Source organism: Perca flavescens, chromosome 13 (assembly GCF_004354835.1).
Source record: "Perca flavescens isolate YP-PL-M2 chromosome 13, PFLA_1.0, whole genome shotgun sequence".
In the NCBI taxonomy this organism is placed as follows: Eukaryota; Metazoa; Chordata; class Actinopteri; order Perciformes; family Percidae; genus Perca; species Perca flavescens.
In genome coordinates, this window is record NC_041343.1 from 20,047,443 (window position 1) to 20,064,563 (window position 17,121).

Genomic DNA, 17,121 nt, shown 5'->3' on the forward strand with positions numbered 1-17,121 from the left:
TTTTATTAATGGGGGGCCCAACAGCAAATCTTTGCTCCGAGACCCTAACAGATTAATGTCATATACGCTACTGGTCAAACGTTTTAGAACACCCCCATTTTTCCAGGTTTTAATTGAAATGCATGCAGTTCAATGTCTTATTGTACTCTGAAATGAAAGAATAGAACAAATGAACAATTTAAGTTAAAAAAGATATCATGGAATCAATTTATAAACCAAAATGTATTCTAAATTTTTGACTCATCAAAGTAGCCCCCTTTGACAGATATAACAGCTGAACACACTCGTGGCATTCTTTCTACAATGAAAATCAAATATTCTTCAGAAAGTTCTTCTCAACTCTGTTGCAGAAGTTCCCATAAATGTGTGGCACTTGTAGGTTGCTTTGTTTTCACTTTTCTGTCCAGGTCATCCCAAACCAGCTCAATGGGGTTTAAGTCTGGTGACTGTGCTGGCCACTCCATGTTTTTAAGCTTACCATGTTGTTCTTTTTTCCTAAGGTAGTTCTGGCATAGCTTGGACTTATGTTTTGGGTCATTATCTTGCTGTAGGATGAACCCCTGACCAACTAGGCGCATACCAGAGGGTACTGCATGGCGCTGCAAAATGCTGTGGTAACTGTTTTGGTTCAGGGTGCCTTTCACTCTGTACAAATCACCGACCCTGGATCCAGCAAAACAGCCCCAGACCATCACGCTTCCTCCTCCATGTTTGACAGTTGATGTCACACACTGATGAACCATCCTTTCGCCTACTCAACGGCGTACAAAAATCCTGCGTGATGAACCGAAGATTTCAAATTTTGATTCATCAGTCCATAACACCTTCTTCCAGTCTTCAGTAGTCCATTGACGATGTTTCTTGGCCCAGGCAAGCCTCTTTTTCTTATTCTGACGTCTTAGCAATGGCTTTCTTGCTGCAACTCGACCTATCAAACCTGCAGCTCCAAGTCTTCTCTTTACAGTTGAAACTGAGACTTGCTTATTACGACCACTATTAAGCTGTGCTTGAAGCTGTTGTCCTGTGAGCTGCCTATCACGCAAGCTGTTGACTCTCAGAAACTTGTCTTCTGATTCTGTTGTGGCTTTGGGTCTGCCAGACCTCTTCCTGTCAGAGTTTCCCCCAGTTTCTAAGTGCCTTTTGATGGTGAAGATTACTGTACTCACTGACACCTTGACTTTCTTCGCAATTTCTCTGTAGGAAAGACCAACATTCTTAAGTATTATGATGGTCTGTCTCTCTTCCATTGTTAATTGCCTTTTCCCCGCCATTTTTATAGCAACACCCTACTTTCTGCAGTACAATACTGTTCAAATAATGCTCACAAGGGTATGGTACCACAGTGTGTTCCAACAATACTTTTATACAACAGAGTAGGTTGTAAGTAATCCAGACAAGTTGGAACACCTGTGGGAATTGGTAGCACCAACTTTCAAAGCTTGATCAACCTCCATTGCTGCAGAACAGCTTTATGTTGTTAACCCATTTCTTGTTCTCTGAAAAAGGCCTTTTTGTAAAATACTGAAATGTACATTATTTTTTCAGTTTTGGGTAACCTTACTTTTTTGTTTAACCTCAGGCAGTTCACGACTTACCTTTGTACCATACTAGAAATATTGGGGTGATTGTGCCGGTAGTATATATATATATATATATATATATATATACTATATATATACACACACACACACACACACAAACACACACACACTACCGGTCAAAAGTTTGGGGTCACTTAGAAATTTCCATTCCACTCTATTATAGACAGAGTACCAGCTGAGATCAGTTGCATTGTTTTTTTTTACCAGGGCAGCAGTTTTCAGATTACATTATGTGCTTACCTAATTGCAAAAGGGTTCTCCAATGTTTTCTCAGTTAGCCTTTTAAAATGATATCAGATTAGTAAACTGAATATGCCTTTGGAACATTGAATGAATGGTTGCTGATAATGGGCAATGTAGATATTGTATTAAAGATCAGCCACTTCTTTCTACAACAATCGAGCTAGCTACCGGCAGGATGTCTGAGTTGAAAATGCATCTTGTTGTAGGGCCCTGATCATGTTGCACAGACATTTGATTTGTATTTTGTGTCTGTTAAGAGGAACAAAGGCACTCTTTAGATCATGCCCACACATGCCGTTTTAGCTAACTTGGAGCTCTACATGTAGCTGCAGCAGCTCCGTGTTACTAGCACTGATTCGGCTTGTTTTTTTTTCTATCGACTACTAGCATATTTATAGCGATCAAGATTAATGTAAAAATTGTTCGAAGTTCTCCTTGTGTAACTTGATTAAAGCCCCTGAAACTTTGTTTTAAATCCTGTCTACTAATGTTAAATATACATTACTATACAGTATATGCAATCACATTTAAGATGATCAAAATCATCCAGGTTTGATTTTTAAGAGTTTTACAGTCAAAACTTTAATATGACAACTAAAATAATGAAGTAATTGTTACAGTGCCCCTCTACAAGACAGGGCCACAAGATAAGTAAAACATTAAACACCCACCTTTATTGATATAAATTAGTAACAACTTTTCAAATAATGACAGTACTGAAAACTTTTACAGATTCAGATAAAATGTGACTTAAGAATGCATTTAATTTGTTTGTTATTGTCACCATTGTGACTTAAGGATGCATTTAAGTTGTTTGTTATTGTCACCATTGTGACTGATAAAGACTGCATTTCATTTGTTTGTTCTGTGCAATGGGGGTAAGTATGTTTATGTTAATTTGCTCTCACTCACACACACATACACACACATAAACACACACTTACACACACAAACACCCATATGAATGTGCAGGTACAGACATGCACACACAAACGCACACGTGTGCATGCACATACACTCCCCATATTCACACATATTTTATTGTTGCAGCCATTCATTTAAAATAAAACTGTTGTTGTGGCATATCACTTGACTAGCCTAAGTTTTTGTTAATTTTGTCTACCTGTTACAACTTACCCCAATATGTGTTACAACCTACCCCAGTAGGGGACCACCTTGTATTTGTCATCATCTCACAAAGTCTGTAATATAGTTGAAGAAATTTAAATTGTTGCCATTTGTAGTAGACAAATGTGGGTAGCTAAAAAAAAAGGTAGTTTTAGGTGCTGAAGAAAAAAGTGTTACAACCGTACCTGGTCTCCCCTACTGACATGTAATTTCCCAGAGGAAAAATCCTACTGACTTTGGTGACTTTTCCTTTGGCACATTTAAATGTATGACTTTATACCTGCTAAACTAATGACATATCCATCAGCCTCAGCTGTACGTAGTGCTAATAAGTAAATGTTAGAATGTTGAAAATGCTAAACTAAGATGGAGAACATGGTAAAAAGGTATACCTTCCAGCATCAGCATATTAGCATTGTCACGGTGAGAATGTTCGCATGCTGATGTTAGCATTTAGCTTAAAGCATTGCTTTGCCTAAGTATCAGATCATGTTATTGTTTTCCAAAGATATGGCATTTTCCATTGAGAATGCTTTGTTTAAGTTAAGGTTATTAAAACAAATCTTTTCTCACATGTAGGAACAAATAGGAAAAATGGCTTTTTAAGCAGGTGCAAGTAACTCAGTACAGTGCATTCAAATGGGCCCGCAAGTACAAAAAACCTGTCTTGGTATATTAAACCTAGCGTGCTGGAGGGACCTGACAAAGAAAAAAAAGACAATACAATACCATACAATACTCTGCATATCAACCTGGTGGCCTTTGTTCTGAGTGAACCCCAATATTTACATGTGGGCTATTTTATTAAGAGTTTACAAATGAATTGGATTACATAGGCTACATAAAGTAGGCAGAGAGTCTCACTCTCTCTGTTTTCAACGGAAAAAAAAAAAAAATATATATATATATATATATATATATATATATATATATATATATATATATATATATATATATATGAAAGGGGAGGGGGGGAAGACATGCAGGAACCCTGGGCCTCCACGTATGGCCCCATTGTGTATGTTTTTTTAACAAATGTTTTGAATATGATTTGCATACCACACCAATACTTTCAGATAATGCATGACATCTATTATGTCAGTGATTCTGATTCCAAAGTCCAAAATATTTACAAGCTTTTCTTTTTATTTGTGTGTGATAGTTAATCGTTCGCTCATGTGTTCATCTGGGAGATCCCCCTCAGAGGGATTTACACACTGTCACATTGTGTTGTGGATGTTCGTGATTAAAGGGCTGAGAGCCAGAGAAGCTAGACTGTTTCCAGGAAATAAATTCCACTGCAGACAAAACAGGGATTAGTATGGAGACAAGTTGGCCTGTACTAATAAAACCTGAGCCTTCTATATGTGTTTTGTTTTAACTTGAATATGTGTAGTTATGCATGATGTTGCGAAGGCAAGAACGTTTATACAACTGCTTGAGGCTTTATTTTCCCATTACATCAGTTAAAATAAAGCGACCTGAGCAATGCATAAGCTTATAAAGCTCTCACGTAACACTTGCACTTGATTTGAGCGTACAACACATTAAGCCATGGCCCTCACGACACAGTGACCCTTGCCTTGTGGGGTGTGCTGGTGGCCTGGAGATCGCTCTGCTGGCTGGATTTCAACTAAGACCTTTTGTCACATTAGCTCCCCTTTACTCACATTTTAATAATGAATACAACATTTTATGAAATAATGCTTTTTTAAATATTGCCTAGTGGTTACTGCTGGTATTGTGTTAAGAATCTGTCTTTTTACCATAAACGAGGTGACGCCTGCGAGCTAGTTCAGGCAGTCAACTCAAGCTACACGGCTGTACACAAAGTGACATGCCTCACTCCCTGTATCATTTACCAAACTCACCCCCTCATTTTGGCAGTCTATTTAAGCTGCACAATTTCCCCATCTCTGCCTGTCAATGCTGCTGCTGCAGCCCCATCACCACCCCAGCATCCACCTGCAGGCTCCAGCCAGGGGGAAGCTACTTTATCATCACTCCCCAATATCTCATGTAAACCCAAACTGCGAGGAGTGATGAGGTCGGAGTCTGGCCGCCAAACACAATGTTCTGTTGTTATAATATACATTTCATACGTGGGTTGTCTGACTGAACTGCATCCCAAACAAGGATTCAATCAGGGAACCTGCATTAACCCAAATATCAGTGTCTGAACCATTATAATGTCACCAATCCCCTTAGACTGGCCCTTATGTGCCACATCTTTAAAATTGAATTAAATATTCTGTATGTGCTTGTGTCAGCACTTCACAAGATTGGGATTTAAAATGTAGTTTAAACTTTCAACATGAGCTTGTTATTATGCACCTGTCAAAAGATTGGTAAAGTTCAAAGGTCCAAAGAGATTTTTTTCTGGTGAGTCTAATCTCTGGCACATTTCTGAGACACTGTTGAATAAGACAGCTTACTCTGACGTTACCGCACCATCATCCATGCTAAAATAGAACTAGGAGCCCTTAATCTGCTGAGATCAGGCAGACTGGAATACTCAGAATATCCACACTGTGCCACAACAACCTAAAAACATTACACATGGGTGAAATGTCATTGCTAGTATTTAACCTTTGTGTCTGTGAGCTTTCATGAGCAACACTAAAAAAATCTAATCATCAATAGGCAAAATTTGGAAGATTTACCTCCTCCAAAAGGGGGACAGTAACTGAGTACTTTACTTTAAATATAGAATCAGTATCATCAATGGGAGGTATTTAATGCCACATGTAGGGGATGGATAATTAACTAATCAACTGCAAAAAAGAGAAGAATGGAAGGAAAAAAATGCTAAAAGCAGAACTTCAGAAGCTGGAAAAGAGACATAGGAGGGAGCCAAATAATGCCACATTAAGAGACTCTGTGCTACTTTGTAGAGCCCAATTGCAAGAAATAATACATGAAGAAACTGCTTTTGCACTGTTTAGACTTAAAAGAAATAGCTTTAAGTCATGTGATAAGGCAGGCAAACTGCTGGCAATGAGGCTAAAAGAACTAGAATCCAAACATACAATTTTAAAGATGTATGATTGTAATGGACAGCCAATACAAGATCAAAGAAAATTAACGAATGTTTTAAAACTTACCATAAGAAATTATATCAATCAGAGAATAATTTTAACTTAAATGAAGATCATAACTTTGATGGCATAAGCTTACCCTTGGTTAAAGATGTAGAAACAAATATTTTAGAGAAATATATCACAAATACAGAGGTCAAAAATGCAATAAGTTGTCTGTCTTACAGTAAGACACCAGAGGAAGATGGATTGACTATGGAGTTCTATAAATATTTCCACGATGTATTGACCCCTTTTCTCACAATGTTACACAATTATATTATAATGTCTAAATCAATGCCTGTCAGCATGCGAACAGCTGTAATCTCAACAATACCAAAGCCTGGCAAAGATCATATGCAAATGAGTAATTTGAAACCCCTCAGTCTGCTTAGTAATGATTAAATGTAATTCACTAAAATACTGGCAATGCACCTTGTGCCTTCATCTTTATCTTTTGAGTTAAACAACAAGGTAGGGATGTCCAGTCTCACCAATCATTTTTATTGTGGCACTAGAACCCCTCGCATGTGCTATCAGGGCTAACCAACAAATAAGCGGTATTAATAGATATGGGTATGATTTCAAAATAAATTAATATGCAGTTGATTTATTTACTCTTTCAAATCCAGGAACCTCACTGCCACTTATTTACAACTGTACATGAATTTGGTAACCTTTCGGGATATAAAGTACATTGAAATAAGAGTAAAGTGACACCTCTCAACTGCATGACCTTTCCAGCACATCTTGCCACTACTCAGATAGTTTGGACGAAGGAGGGACTTAAATATCTTGGTATAAGTATAATTTCCCCAATTGAGAAGATATTCAAGATAAGTGGTCCTAAATTGATTAAAACTTTTATTAAAGAAGATCTTACCAGATGGGGAGCACTTCAGCTATCTTTGTGGGCAGGACAGAGATAATCAAAATTAATGTTTTTCCCAGATTATCTCTTATGATATCATTGATTCCACTAAAAATACCTAAATATTGGTTTAAAGAAATTAAAAGGCTTTTATAATGTTGTTATTGGGGAATAAAAAAACAATACTCAATCTTAATAAATCAACAGATCACAAGAAAAAGGGATACCAGAAATACATACATATTATTTGGCCTTTATTGGTATGTAACCCATGCTCTGGGCCTATCAAAACAGTGCCAGGTCGGTAGCTGGATATGGCTAGAACAGAATATTGTTGGTGAGAATAAAAAACAGATGTCCCTTCATTGTGATCCATACAAACATTAAGAATCCAATTATTACCTTCTTATGTGAAATAGTAAAGATATTCCAAAAGAAATTGATCGATTAGAGATGCCCTCATGTCCATGATGGGAGTGAAAAGGTCATAATCTTAAAACGTTGGAGAGAATTGTATAGCAGGAGGGGAATAATGAGTTTTAATGAGCATAAAGATAATTCTGATCATAAGGTTTTATGCAGTACTTCCAGTTAAAATCTACATTGCAGAAATTCGTAACACAAGGCACTGTACTGGCCTCAGATAAAGACACTGATAACAAACTGAAAATGTACAGAATTTTAATTTTCTCCTACTGTAGTGGCATGGATAAAGTTATATTACAATGGCAACGCGATCTGGGAAAACACCTACCACAAGATCAATGGGAGACTATAATTATAAAATAAAATAAAATAAATAATAAAGTGTATAATTAATGTATCAATGCGTTAGATATAAACTCATACAGATGAAGATTGTATACTGTACATATATTACTCCACAGAAGCTGAATAAAATGAATCAAAATATGTCGGTGATGATTTATGCTGGCTTGGCTGTGGAGAAAGAGAAACGTTTATACATATTTTATGGTACTGCACAGAAATAAGGATATTTTGGGAAGGAGTCCAAAATATCTTATGTGTAATATTAGCACTATCCCCAGAAGTGTGTCTGTTAGGAGCCAAAGTAGATGAAGGGAAATCTGCAGTAACACAACTCACAAATTGTTTTTGTCTGCATCACTTGCTAAAGGACTTTATAGAACAATCAGTGAGTGCATATAAATGTGTGTGTATGTGCATATACATACGTGTTATACATACACATGTGTGTATATATTTATCCTTTTATCTGTAACCTCTGATGTACTGTCCTTGTGTGTGTCAGATTAGGTTAAAAAGATTGTTTCAATAGATTGTACAAATTATATTGCAGTGCAGGTACAGTATGAATACAAGTAGCAGCAGTGAATAAATAAATACACTTTTGTTCATGTAGCTGAGAACTATTGCAGGAATTATTGTACATAATTGTCCAAGAATATTGAGATGTGATGTGGGGATGCGTGCTGTTAGACCAGTTTTAACTCTAAGCATGTGACACTCAGAGGAACAACCTCCTGTGGCGCCCTTGCTCGGACCACACCCATCTTCAGATTCATTATGATCTCATCTACACATCTGTAACCACCTCTGTGGTAGTTTCCACTCCAGTAGGTGTCTCCAGGTCCACATTTTGCTGATGATGAGCCAATCCCTGACTCACAAAGAAAGGACAGATTCTTTAGATGCTAATAATAGCAGTTATAAAGGCTATTATTAAACACAAGTCAACCAACAAATTTATACATCCAGTCAACGAGCATTTCTGAGCTCCTGCACATTTACACCCCGTCAAGGTCATTGAGGTGTGGGGATCAGCTGCTGCTGAATGTGCCTAGGACCAGGTTGAAGACCAGAGGCGACCGCTCCTTTTCAGCAGTTGCTCCTAAATTGTGGAATGATTTACCACCGCACATTAAAAGTGCGCACAGTTTGAAAACTTATTTTTATTCCCTGGCCTTTGATTCACCATGAGAGCTGCTGTGGTCTTTGTTGTCGCTGTCATTGTTGATGTTATTTTATTTATTTTGTCGTTGTTGTTTTTTTCTGTTTTATATTTTTATCTTTGTAAAGCACTTTGGTAACCTTGTTGTTTGTTTAAATTGTGCTATATAAATGAAGTGGATTGGATTGGATTGGAATTTTGACAAAAGAAGTATCACTGTCAGAGAAGTTAACCCTGATTTAAAAAAAAACAACCCTTACACTTAAACTGCATGACCCTTTTCTATTCTAATTAAAGGAGACTTGATGCTTTGTTTATGCAGGTGCAAATGGGATTATCAGCCTACTACTACCCAAGTGTATTTTTAAAACCTTTGTAGTCCAAAAAAAACTATCAGCTGATTGCTTAACTGGATCATGAAGCAGGCAACCCCCAACTATGCTCAGGGAGAGGCTGAACGTATAAAAAGGCAGATCAACAGTTGTTGACTGCACTCTCCACTTACCCTGACAGACTCTACCAAGCTCCCAGGCAACTGAAAAGAGGTAAGACTTCATCTTCATGGATGGATGGAAAGATTGAAAGATGGATGGATGGATGGATAGAATATAGCTGTTGCCTGTAGCCCATTTGGAGCATAATCTTTACTTTTTTAATAGAATACTGAGAAGGAAAAACGACATGGACTCATATCGGAAAGATTATATATAATTGTGACAGAAACTCTTACCTACTTTAAGTGGAAAATCAGTGAGTTATGTTACATCTTGGAGTGAAGTGGGAACGGTAGTCCTTCTAATTTTATCACGTTGTACTGTCTTAGACAGCCTACAATTTATCTAAATGGGAGTTGCGAAGCTTTTCTACAACGGATAAATGTATTTGAGAAAGACGCATACTTTTGCATAATACTTGTGTCAATTTACCAGACTGACCATAACTTGTCAAAGTATGGCTGCTGTAGATTAAAGCAGCCTAAAGGATTGACAGTAGGTTTGCAAGAAAATGTGCTGATCTCCCAGAATTCCTCTTGTTAGACAGTACAGAATTTCAACCTTGATGCAGAGCCACAAGTGCAGGCATATATCAGTTGAAGTAATAAAGAATGTTAATCATAAACATATTTTAACTGTGTGAAACACAGATACAAGATGCAGTTTGTCGGCTCAGTTTAGGGGGCAAAGTGACATCAAGTCTCCAACCTGCATTAATTGTGCTAAACTGAGCGATGATTATAGCAGAGCATGTTGGCCTAAACATTAATCCAATAATAACTGCAAAATATAACAGGTAAAGATGAAATATCAAATGTGAAATACTATTGTACTTGATAGTTTCAGCAAAGTAGTTGCAAGAATCGCGTGATGATTTAGTTTGTCAGTATTTAGATGTGTTCCTAAGCAGTCAGAGGTGAGCATTTCTGGATATTTCACAAATATTATCCAATCAGAATTAAGTGAAGCACATGTGCTGTACCTCTCCATGGTCCTGAAAGGCACATGCAGTCCTTGCTCCGGAATCTACATAGTTGGTTTGGATTGGAAATTCCTTCTGGACCAAAGAAGCCACCATTATTTTCAGTCTTAATGTATTCATTAATTCAGTCAAAGGTATATTATGCTTCAAGTTGAGGTAGGATAACTGTATGTACTGTAAGTTATCAAATATTTCATAGTAAATATTTGGTAGAACACACAAGTGAATAAGAGTAAAGTAGATGATGCCAGAAAGGAAATTGAAAAATTTGCAAACTCCACTTTATCTTTAATGAACAACATTCAAATGCTTACAGTTCTCTTTACCTTTCAGTCATCATTATTACAGGGCTATAGAAGGTCTTAGTGTCTTATTAAGTCCAGAAATAATATTGTACAGCAATTTACTGAATGTGTTTTATCCGTTTAACTGTCCTGAAATAGTCCAAACAGCTTTTGCACTGCTGTTGCGGATGAGGGGAATTAGTTGTGACATAATCGTGTGTGCCGTGTAAATCTGGCGTTTGGGTTAAGTTTGGTGTGTCTATTGGACAATCCAGAATAATGGATAAACCAGGAGCCTGAACACTGATCCACTGATCTCATCACAAAGGATTAACCTTCAAAACAGATGATCACTTCGGCTGCTAAGGTGACAGTCGGTGAAGAATCATCTTCATCACAACATCTGACTGATACTGGGACCTCCTAATAACATAAAGTCCCTTCTCTTTTCTTTTCTTCCAACAGAACTCTTCCAAAGATCTTCCAGAGATGGCAAAGTAGGTGTTATTTTCTTTCGTACTTGCTTCAAACTGAAAAATCAAGGATTAAGAAAAGATAAAGAGGCCTTTTTTATATTGTTATTGTGCAGATATTCACACTGTAACTTACCAAAAATAAAACTCAAAAGTTATTATTGTTGGAAAGATCCCTTTTGATAAAAGCTGAAACACATTCAAACCTGTGATCACTTTTAAAACTGTATTACCTTGGAGTTACTTCACAGACTTTGATCCGGGTCAGTCAACCCCTAGAAGTGATGAGTAGTTTTAAAGTACTAATTTAAGGTTTGTAAAGGCTTAGTAGGTTGATGCATAGGTTCAAATTTGGTCTCAGACAGTAACACAGGTAATCAGCTAATAAGGAATGTGCCACACAATTTGTAATTCTCTCACCTGGGCCACCCTCACAATTTGGGAACGATAAGGTTAAGCTGCTTATCCAGTTAGCTGTTCTTAGCTGGCTCAAAGTGAATAAGGTATTATTGGCCCTTCTGCTGCTTGCAAATGAACATACATTACATTCAGAGTGTAAAACTAATCATTGTTTTATCTGGACAACCCAGACAGTAACTCTGTTAATGGATGTACTCATATTTACAATCACAAGCTACTTACTATGTTTGCTAAACTACATTTGTATTACAAATATATATTTCTGCAACCATACATTCAACTTTTCTTGAATAAAAAATAGTCTTAAAGTGGTGATTCTCTTCCTTTTTTCTCAGGGTTTTCAAGAAGACCAGTCGTAATGGAGGGGTAAGTTACATTTGAATGAAAAATGAGTGAAACCAGGCGCAAAACATACTTGGACACAGACTTACTGTCAACAGGGCTTGAAACCCTCAACTGTTTTCCCTTCCTTCTGTCTCACAGCTCTGCCTCTACCTGGGGAAGAGGGACTATGTGGACACCATGACCAGTGTGGAAAATGTTGGTACGTTCCTTCTTCTGTGTGTGTGTGTGTGTGTGTGTGTGTGTGTGTGTGTGTGTGTGTGTGTGTGTGTGTGTGTGTGTGTGTGTGTGTGTGTGTGTGTGTGTGTGTGTGTGTGTGTGTGTGTGTGTGTGTGTGTGTGTGTGTGTGTGTGTGTGTGTGCAGCTGTGTTGTAAGGATGATAAATATAACATTGCCTGCACTGTTACCTTTACAGAGGGTGTTGTGTTGCTGGACCCATCAACTCTTGGAGACAAGAAAGGTAACATCATAAAACATTCAATTTTTAAAGTCCTAAATAACAAAACTTTTCCAAGTTGAACAATTTGGAGATGTAAGAGATTGTAATGAAATAACGAAGCTACTATTATGTGTTGACAGTGTTTGTGCAGCTGGCATGTGCCTTCCGGTATGGTAATGAAGACCTGGATGCCGTAGGCCTGTGCTTTAGGAAGGACATCTGGATCCATCATATTCAGATCTACCCTGAGTCCCAAAAGCCTACTCTGACCCCCATGCACGAGACCCTGCTGAAGAAGGCTGGAGACAACGCATACCCTTTCACTTTCGAAGTATGACAACATGTTCGGATACAAGGGAGTTTAAAGGGATTTTTCTTATTTTTTGAAGTGGGGTTGTATAAGGGAGTCTACTTATCCATAGTCAGTGTACCTGGGGTTAGTGCTGCCTATAGGAGATAGATCACTGACGCACGATCACGGGAGACTTGAATCACGTGGATGCGCTGACAGCTGTTATTGTCATTATTTAGACTTCCTCTTGGGGAGACAGAAACTACGCACTATAGCTTTAAGACCTCAGTCTGTTCAACCACACATTCTACCTTTTGTGTTCAGGTTGAAATGAAAAGTTTATTTTACAAATTGGGTCATGGACAGAACATTTCTATGGATTCTTATATTGTATTCTTTAAATACTGTCTTTAAATAGGTAATTGAAATTCTTTCAAAGCTCAAACTTGTTGAGTTGCTTGCCGTGCAGTGAGGGTCATGGCAGATACACTTGTTTGATATATTATCATTTTAAAAGGGGATTCAATTGATTTGAAATAGTTCCATGTTTGTGTATAATTAGTTTAGAGCATTCCAAATAAAATAAAACAATACTCCATCCTCGCATTTACAACTTGACCATTTATTTTTAATTCATAAGAATTTTAAGACCTAAAGATTGGGCCAGAAAAGGTTGGTAAATGTGTCTGAACTCAGGATTTCTATAAGTGCATTGAATTCAATCTCTGAAAATATCTTTTATTCTATGAGTAAATGATGAAAACAACTCTTCTGAACTTCTGTTAAGTTATAAATGTTCTTCTTTGTCTCTCTAGATTCCCAAGAACCTGCCATGCTCAATCTCTCTGCAGCCTGGACCAGATGACAAGGGGAAGGTAAACCTCATGCTTAGCTACCAACACCATTCCCCTCTCAACAGTTAGCTGTCCAGTGTGTCAGCAAGTATGTTCATTGTTGCCACTGTTGATTATGGGCTGCTTTATTTTTGCTTTGCAGGCTTGTGGTGTTGACTTTGAGGTAAAAACTTACCTTGCCATGGAAAAGTGCAACCCTGATGAGAAGATTGAGAAGAAGTGAGTATACTTTCATGCTTTCATTTTCAAAATCTCTTGTATTTATTCATCTTTCAACTTTTAGCTGTTTACCTTACTGTTCTGCCTGTCTAACATAGTACTACTAATTAACTAATTAACAAACTAACTAATTCTACTTTCTTTATCCCATTCTGACCCACAGGGACTCAGCTCGCCTTCTCATTCGTAAAATCCAGTACGCCCCCTCTGAGGTGGGTGCTGGGCCAAAGGCTGACATCTGCAAAAGCTTCATGATGTCGGACAAGCCTGTTCACCTGGAAGCTTCATTGGAGAAAGATGTACAGTAGCAAAACTTATCTTTCCTAACTTTAAGTTTTATTTCTCGGCTTTTCTAAATGTCTGTTATCAGAGTGAGTTTGAATGCAGACTAAGTTTTCCCAATCATACCACCATTCCCTATTCCCCACCATTAACTAGTTGTTTCCTGGTTTTGACCACAGCTCTACTTTCACGGCGAACCAATCCCAATCAAAATCAAAATCAACAACGAGAGTAACAAAACAGTCAAGAAATTCAAAATCACTGGTGGGTATCTCTGATAACTGAAATGCTTTTATATAGATTTAATATAGTTGTTACTAAAAGCACAACATAATTATTTTTTTCCTTCTTCTCGTAGTGGACCAAACCACAGATATTGTCCTCTACTCAGCAGACAAATATACCAAGCCTGTTCTGAATGCGGAGTTTGGGTAGGCGGACAGAAAACTAAAAACCACAGCAAATATCAAGTATCATAGAAGCAAAGCATAAGAACACAGTTTGGTATGTTCATGAATGGGTTTGTTTGTGTTTTATCCTCCACAGAGAGACAGTGGAGCCTGAAAGCACCTACGAAAAAACTATGACTATCACCCCCGTGCTGGCTGAAAACAAGGAAAAAAGGGGACTTGCACTGGACGGACAACTGAAAGAGGAGGACACTAACTTGGCCTCCACCACTGTGTGAGTGTACAAACAGTGGACAGGATAAAAGTAGCAGTTTACATGGAATTCATTTAGCTTTTCTTACATGTCACTCCATGTCCATAATGTCTAATGTGAGTTATTAAAAAGACACTTAACTGAATTAAACCTTCTTAATTCCTCTTCTCCACAGACTGGGACCGGGTGCAGAAAAAGAGGTGTTGGGAATTTTAGTTTCCTACAAGATTAAAATTACCCTCATGGTGGCCGGAGGAGGGTAAGTGTCTGATCCTGGTTACGCAGTTTTGTTTTAAGGAAACTTCATTAAAAATGAAAAGGGAAATTAACAACAACAAACTCTCTCTTCTTCATGTAGCCTGCTGGGCGGCCTTACTGCCAGGTGAGTAAGGTTTATTTACAATCACATCAAAGCCTATGCTGCCAGTTAGCAGTGATCATGAATTACCTGTGTTGTTCTGATTGGTTGTTTGGTTTTCTCTGCAGCGATGTCTCAGTGGAGGTGCCAGTAAAGCTCATGCACCCCAAACCTGAAGGTATTTTTGTAATTACTTACACAAACAAACCTCAGATTTGTCTCTACACTACATCACTGATACCAGTGCACCTATTGGCTTTTGTAATTGTTTCACCATCTCATCCTACTATTTTCTTTCTTTCACATCAACCTGCTTCCCAAATTGAGCAGAGTAAAGACCACTCAGCGTAAGTATAACATGTCTGTGTGTGTGCACGTGTGTTAATGCATGTTTATACATTAGGCTCGGTCTTTATTATTGCTTGTTGTCTGTCAAACGCAGCAACAGAGTGATGAAAAAAATTAAATAATTCAAACAGGGAATTGAAAAAATAAATGATTGAGGATTGTTTTTAATTTCCCCATTATGGTGGACAACGATAAATGCAGTTGAGTGATCAACCATATGGTAATTTAATGCGTAATGTTATGGTATAACAGTATAATGTCGAAACATTTCAGGTATTGATTGTGTTGTTTTTGTCCACATACTGCATGTAGTAAAATTATCTTTGTGTTTATTTCTTCCCAGAGAGGATGTTACAGTGGGGGTTGAGAAGAAACCCACAGAATGACAGGAAGACAACGAGGGGGCATGACACAAGACAGAAAAGAAGAAGGATGTGACTGGTGTGTGGTGAATGAATCAACAATAACTGAGCAACTGAAGAGAACAACCTTTTCAACACACCGTATGGATACACGAATAGATGTAACATCAGTCTCCTCACAGATTGTGTTGGTCTTTTTGTTGTTTAACTACTCTAATTTAGCTGTAGAAGAAGAATTCAGACTGCAAAATAGTATCCAACATTTAGAGACACAACATTCTTTTCACCTCACTTCAGAGTATGAGTGGGGAAAGATGGAAACTCATTTGAAACCCATGAACACCACTGTTCTTTAGATTGCAGTGGTACACTTATCTATTACTTTGACTTGCCCTTTTCTCTTTCTGAAATGTATTGGATTATGTTTTTGATGTCAAGTTGAATAACCCATAATACAATAAAATGTAATGTAAAATCAGAATTATGTGGTGTGAGTATTTTTGTTTATGTTTTTGTCTCTGCTGATTATAGTTGGGATGCAATGTCATCTTCAGATTAAGTTTACAATGCATTGTTTTTTACACATACACACACACACACACACACACACACACAATGATGATGGTTCTCCCTGTCTGAAAGCCTTCACAGATACATGGTTAACTACGGTGGTGGGGAGGCCACACTTAGGACTTCTTCTGTGTCTCTAACACAGTCTCTTTGTGTGTTTCTCTACATCTTCATAGTGCCCCAATTCTATACTATACTATATACCAGTAAAAATCGCAAGGTTTAGAATAAAGGTCTGGTTTATATAGCAGTAAAAATGTGACCATTGTTCATTGTTTATGTTTATTTTTTCAGAAATGCTCTGAGTTTGTCCATGTGTTGGATAATCAATTATTTACCCAACCACTGTTAGTCTTTTAAGAGTTGGATTATATTTTAATAAAATACTAGAATTTCTGCTTCCAAATAAAACAAATCATGACTCATTTAACCTTGTTTACTGTAACTTAAAATATGCAGTACCAAACTGTAAAACTACTATTTCATAACCTAAATATTCTACTGTATATACTGTATCTTTCATATTAGATGCTTTCTTTAAGTCCAAAAATAAGATTTATTCAAGGATTATCAATTCCTCATAATCAAGATTCAGAATGAGACACAGGTGGTCATGAATGATGTTCCCAACCCAGACTGAGTTGTTTTCAGCTGATTTGTAAAAGTATGAGACATATATAAGTGTATAGTTGTTGATCAGAAATTAAAAAAGGAAAAAGTCCAACTCCCAAACTCTACAAATGTATGTTTTATAATAATTTGCTAGTTCAGAATATGTATAGCCTATTATTTTATAATGTATTGGTTAGATTTTTTCAGCATTTATTAATATAATCATACATCTCATTGACTGCTATCATAATAATAAAAGTGAGGATTACATTT

The 17,121-nt window shown here is 37.3% G+C and overlaps 1 protein-coding gene across 1 annotated transcript; it reads left to right on the top strand.

Moving 5' to 3' along the window:
• Positions 1-9,361: 9,361 nt before the first annotated feature.
• On the top strand, positions 9,362-16,541 carry arr3a (arrestin 3a, retinal (X-arrestin)). Its single transcript, XM_028594553.1, has 16 exons — positions 9,362-9,398; positions 11,079-11,110; positions 11,842-11,872; positions 11,990-12,050; positions 12,265-12,309; positions 12,429-12,619; positions 13,396-13,455; positions 13,577-13,653; positions 13,817-13,952; positions 14,115-14,199; positions 14,294-14,366; positions 14,482-14,619; positions 14,774-14,857; positions 14,957-14,980; positions 15,085-15,134; positions 16,531-16,541. Exons 2-16 carry the CDS (start codon positions 11,103-11,105, stop codon positions 16,539-16,541), a joined length of 1,074 nt encoding a protein of 357 aa, XP_028450354.1. The 5' UTR covers positions 9,362-9,398; positions 11,079-11,102.
• The last annotated feature ends 580 nt before the right edge of the window (positions 16,542-17,121 follow it).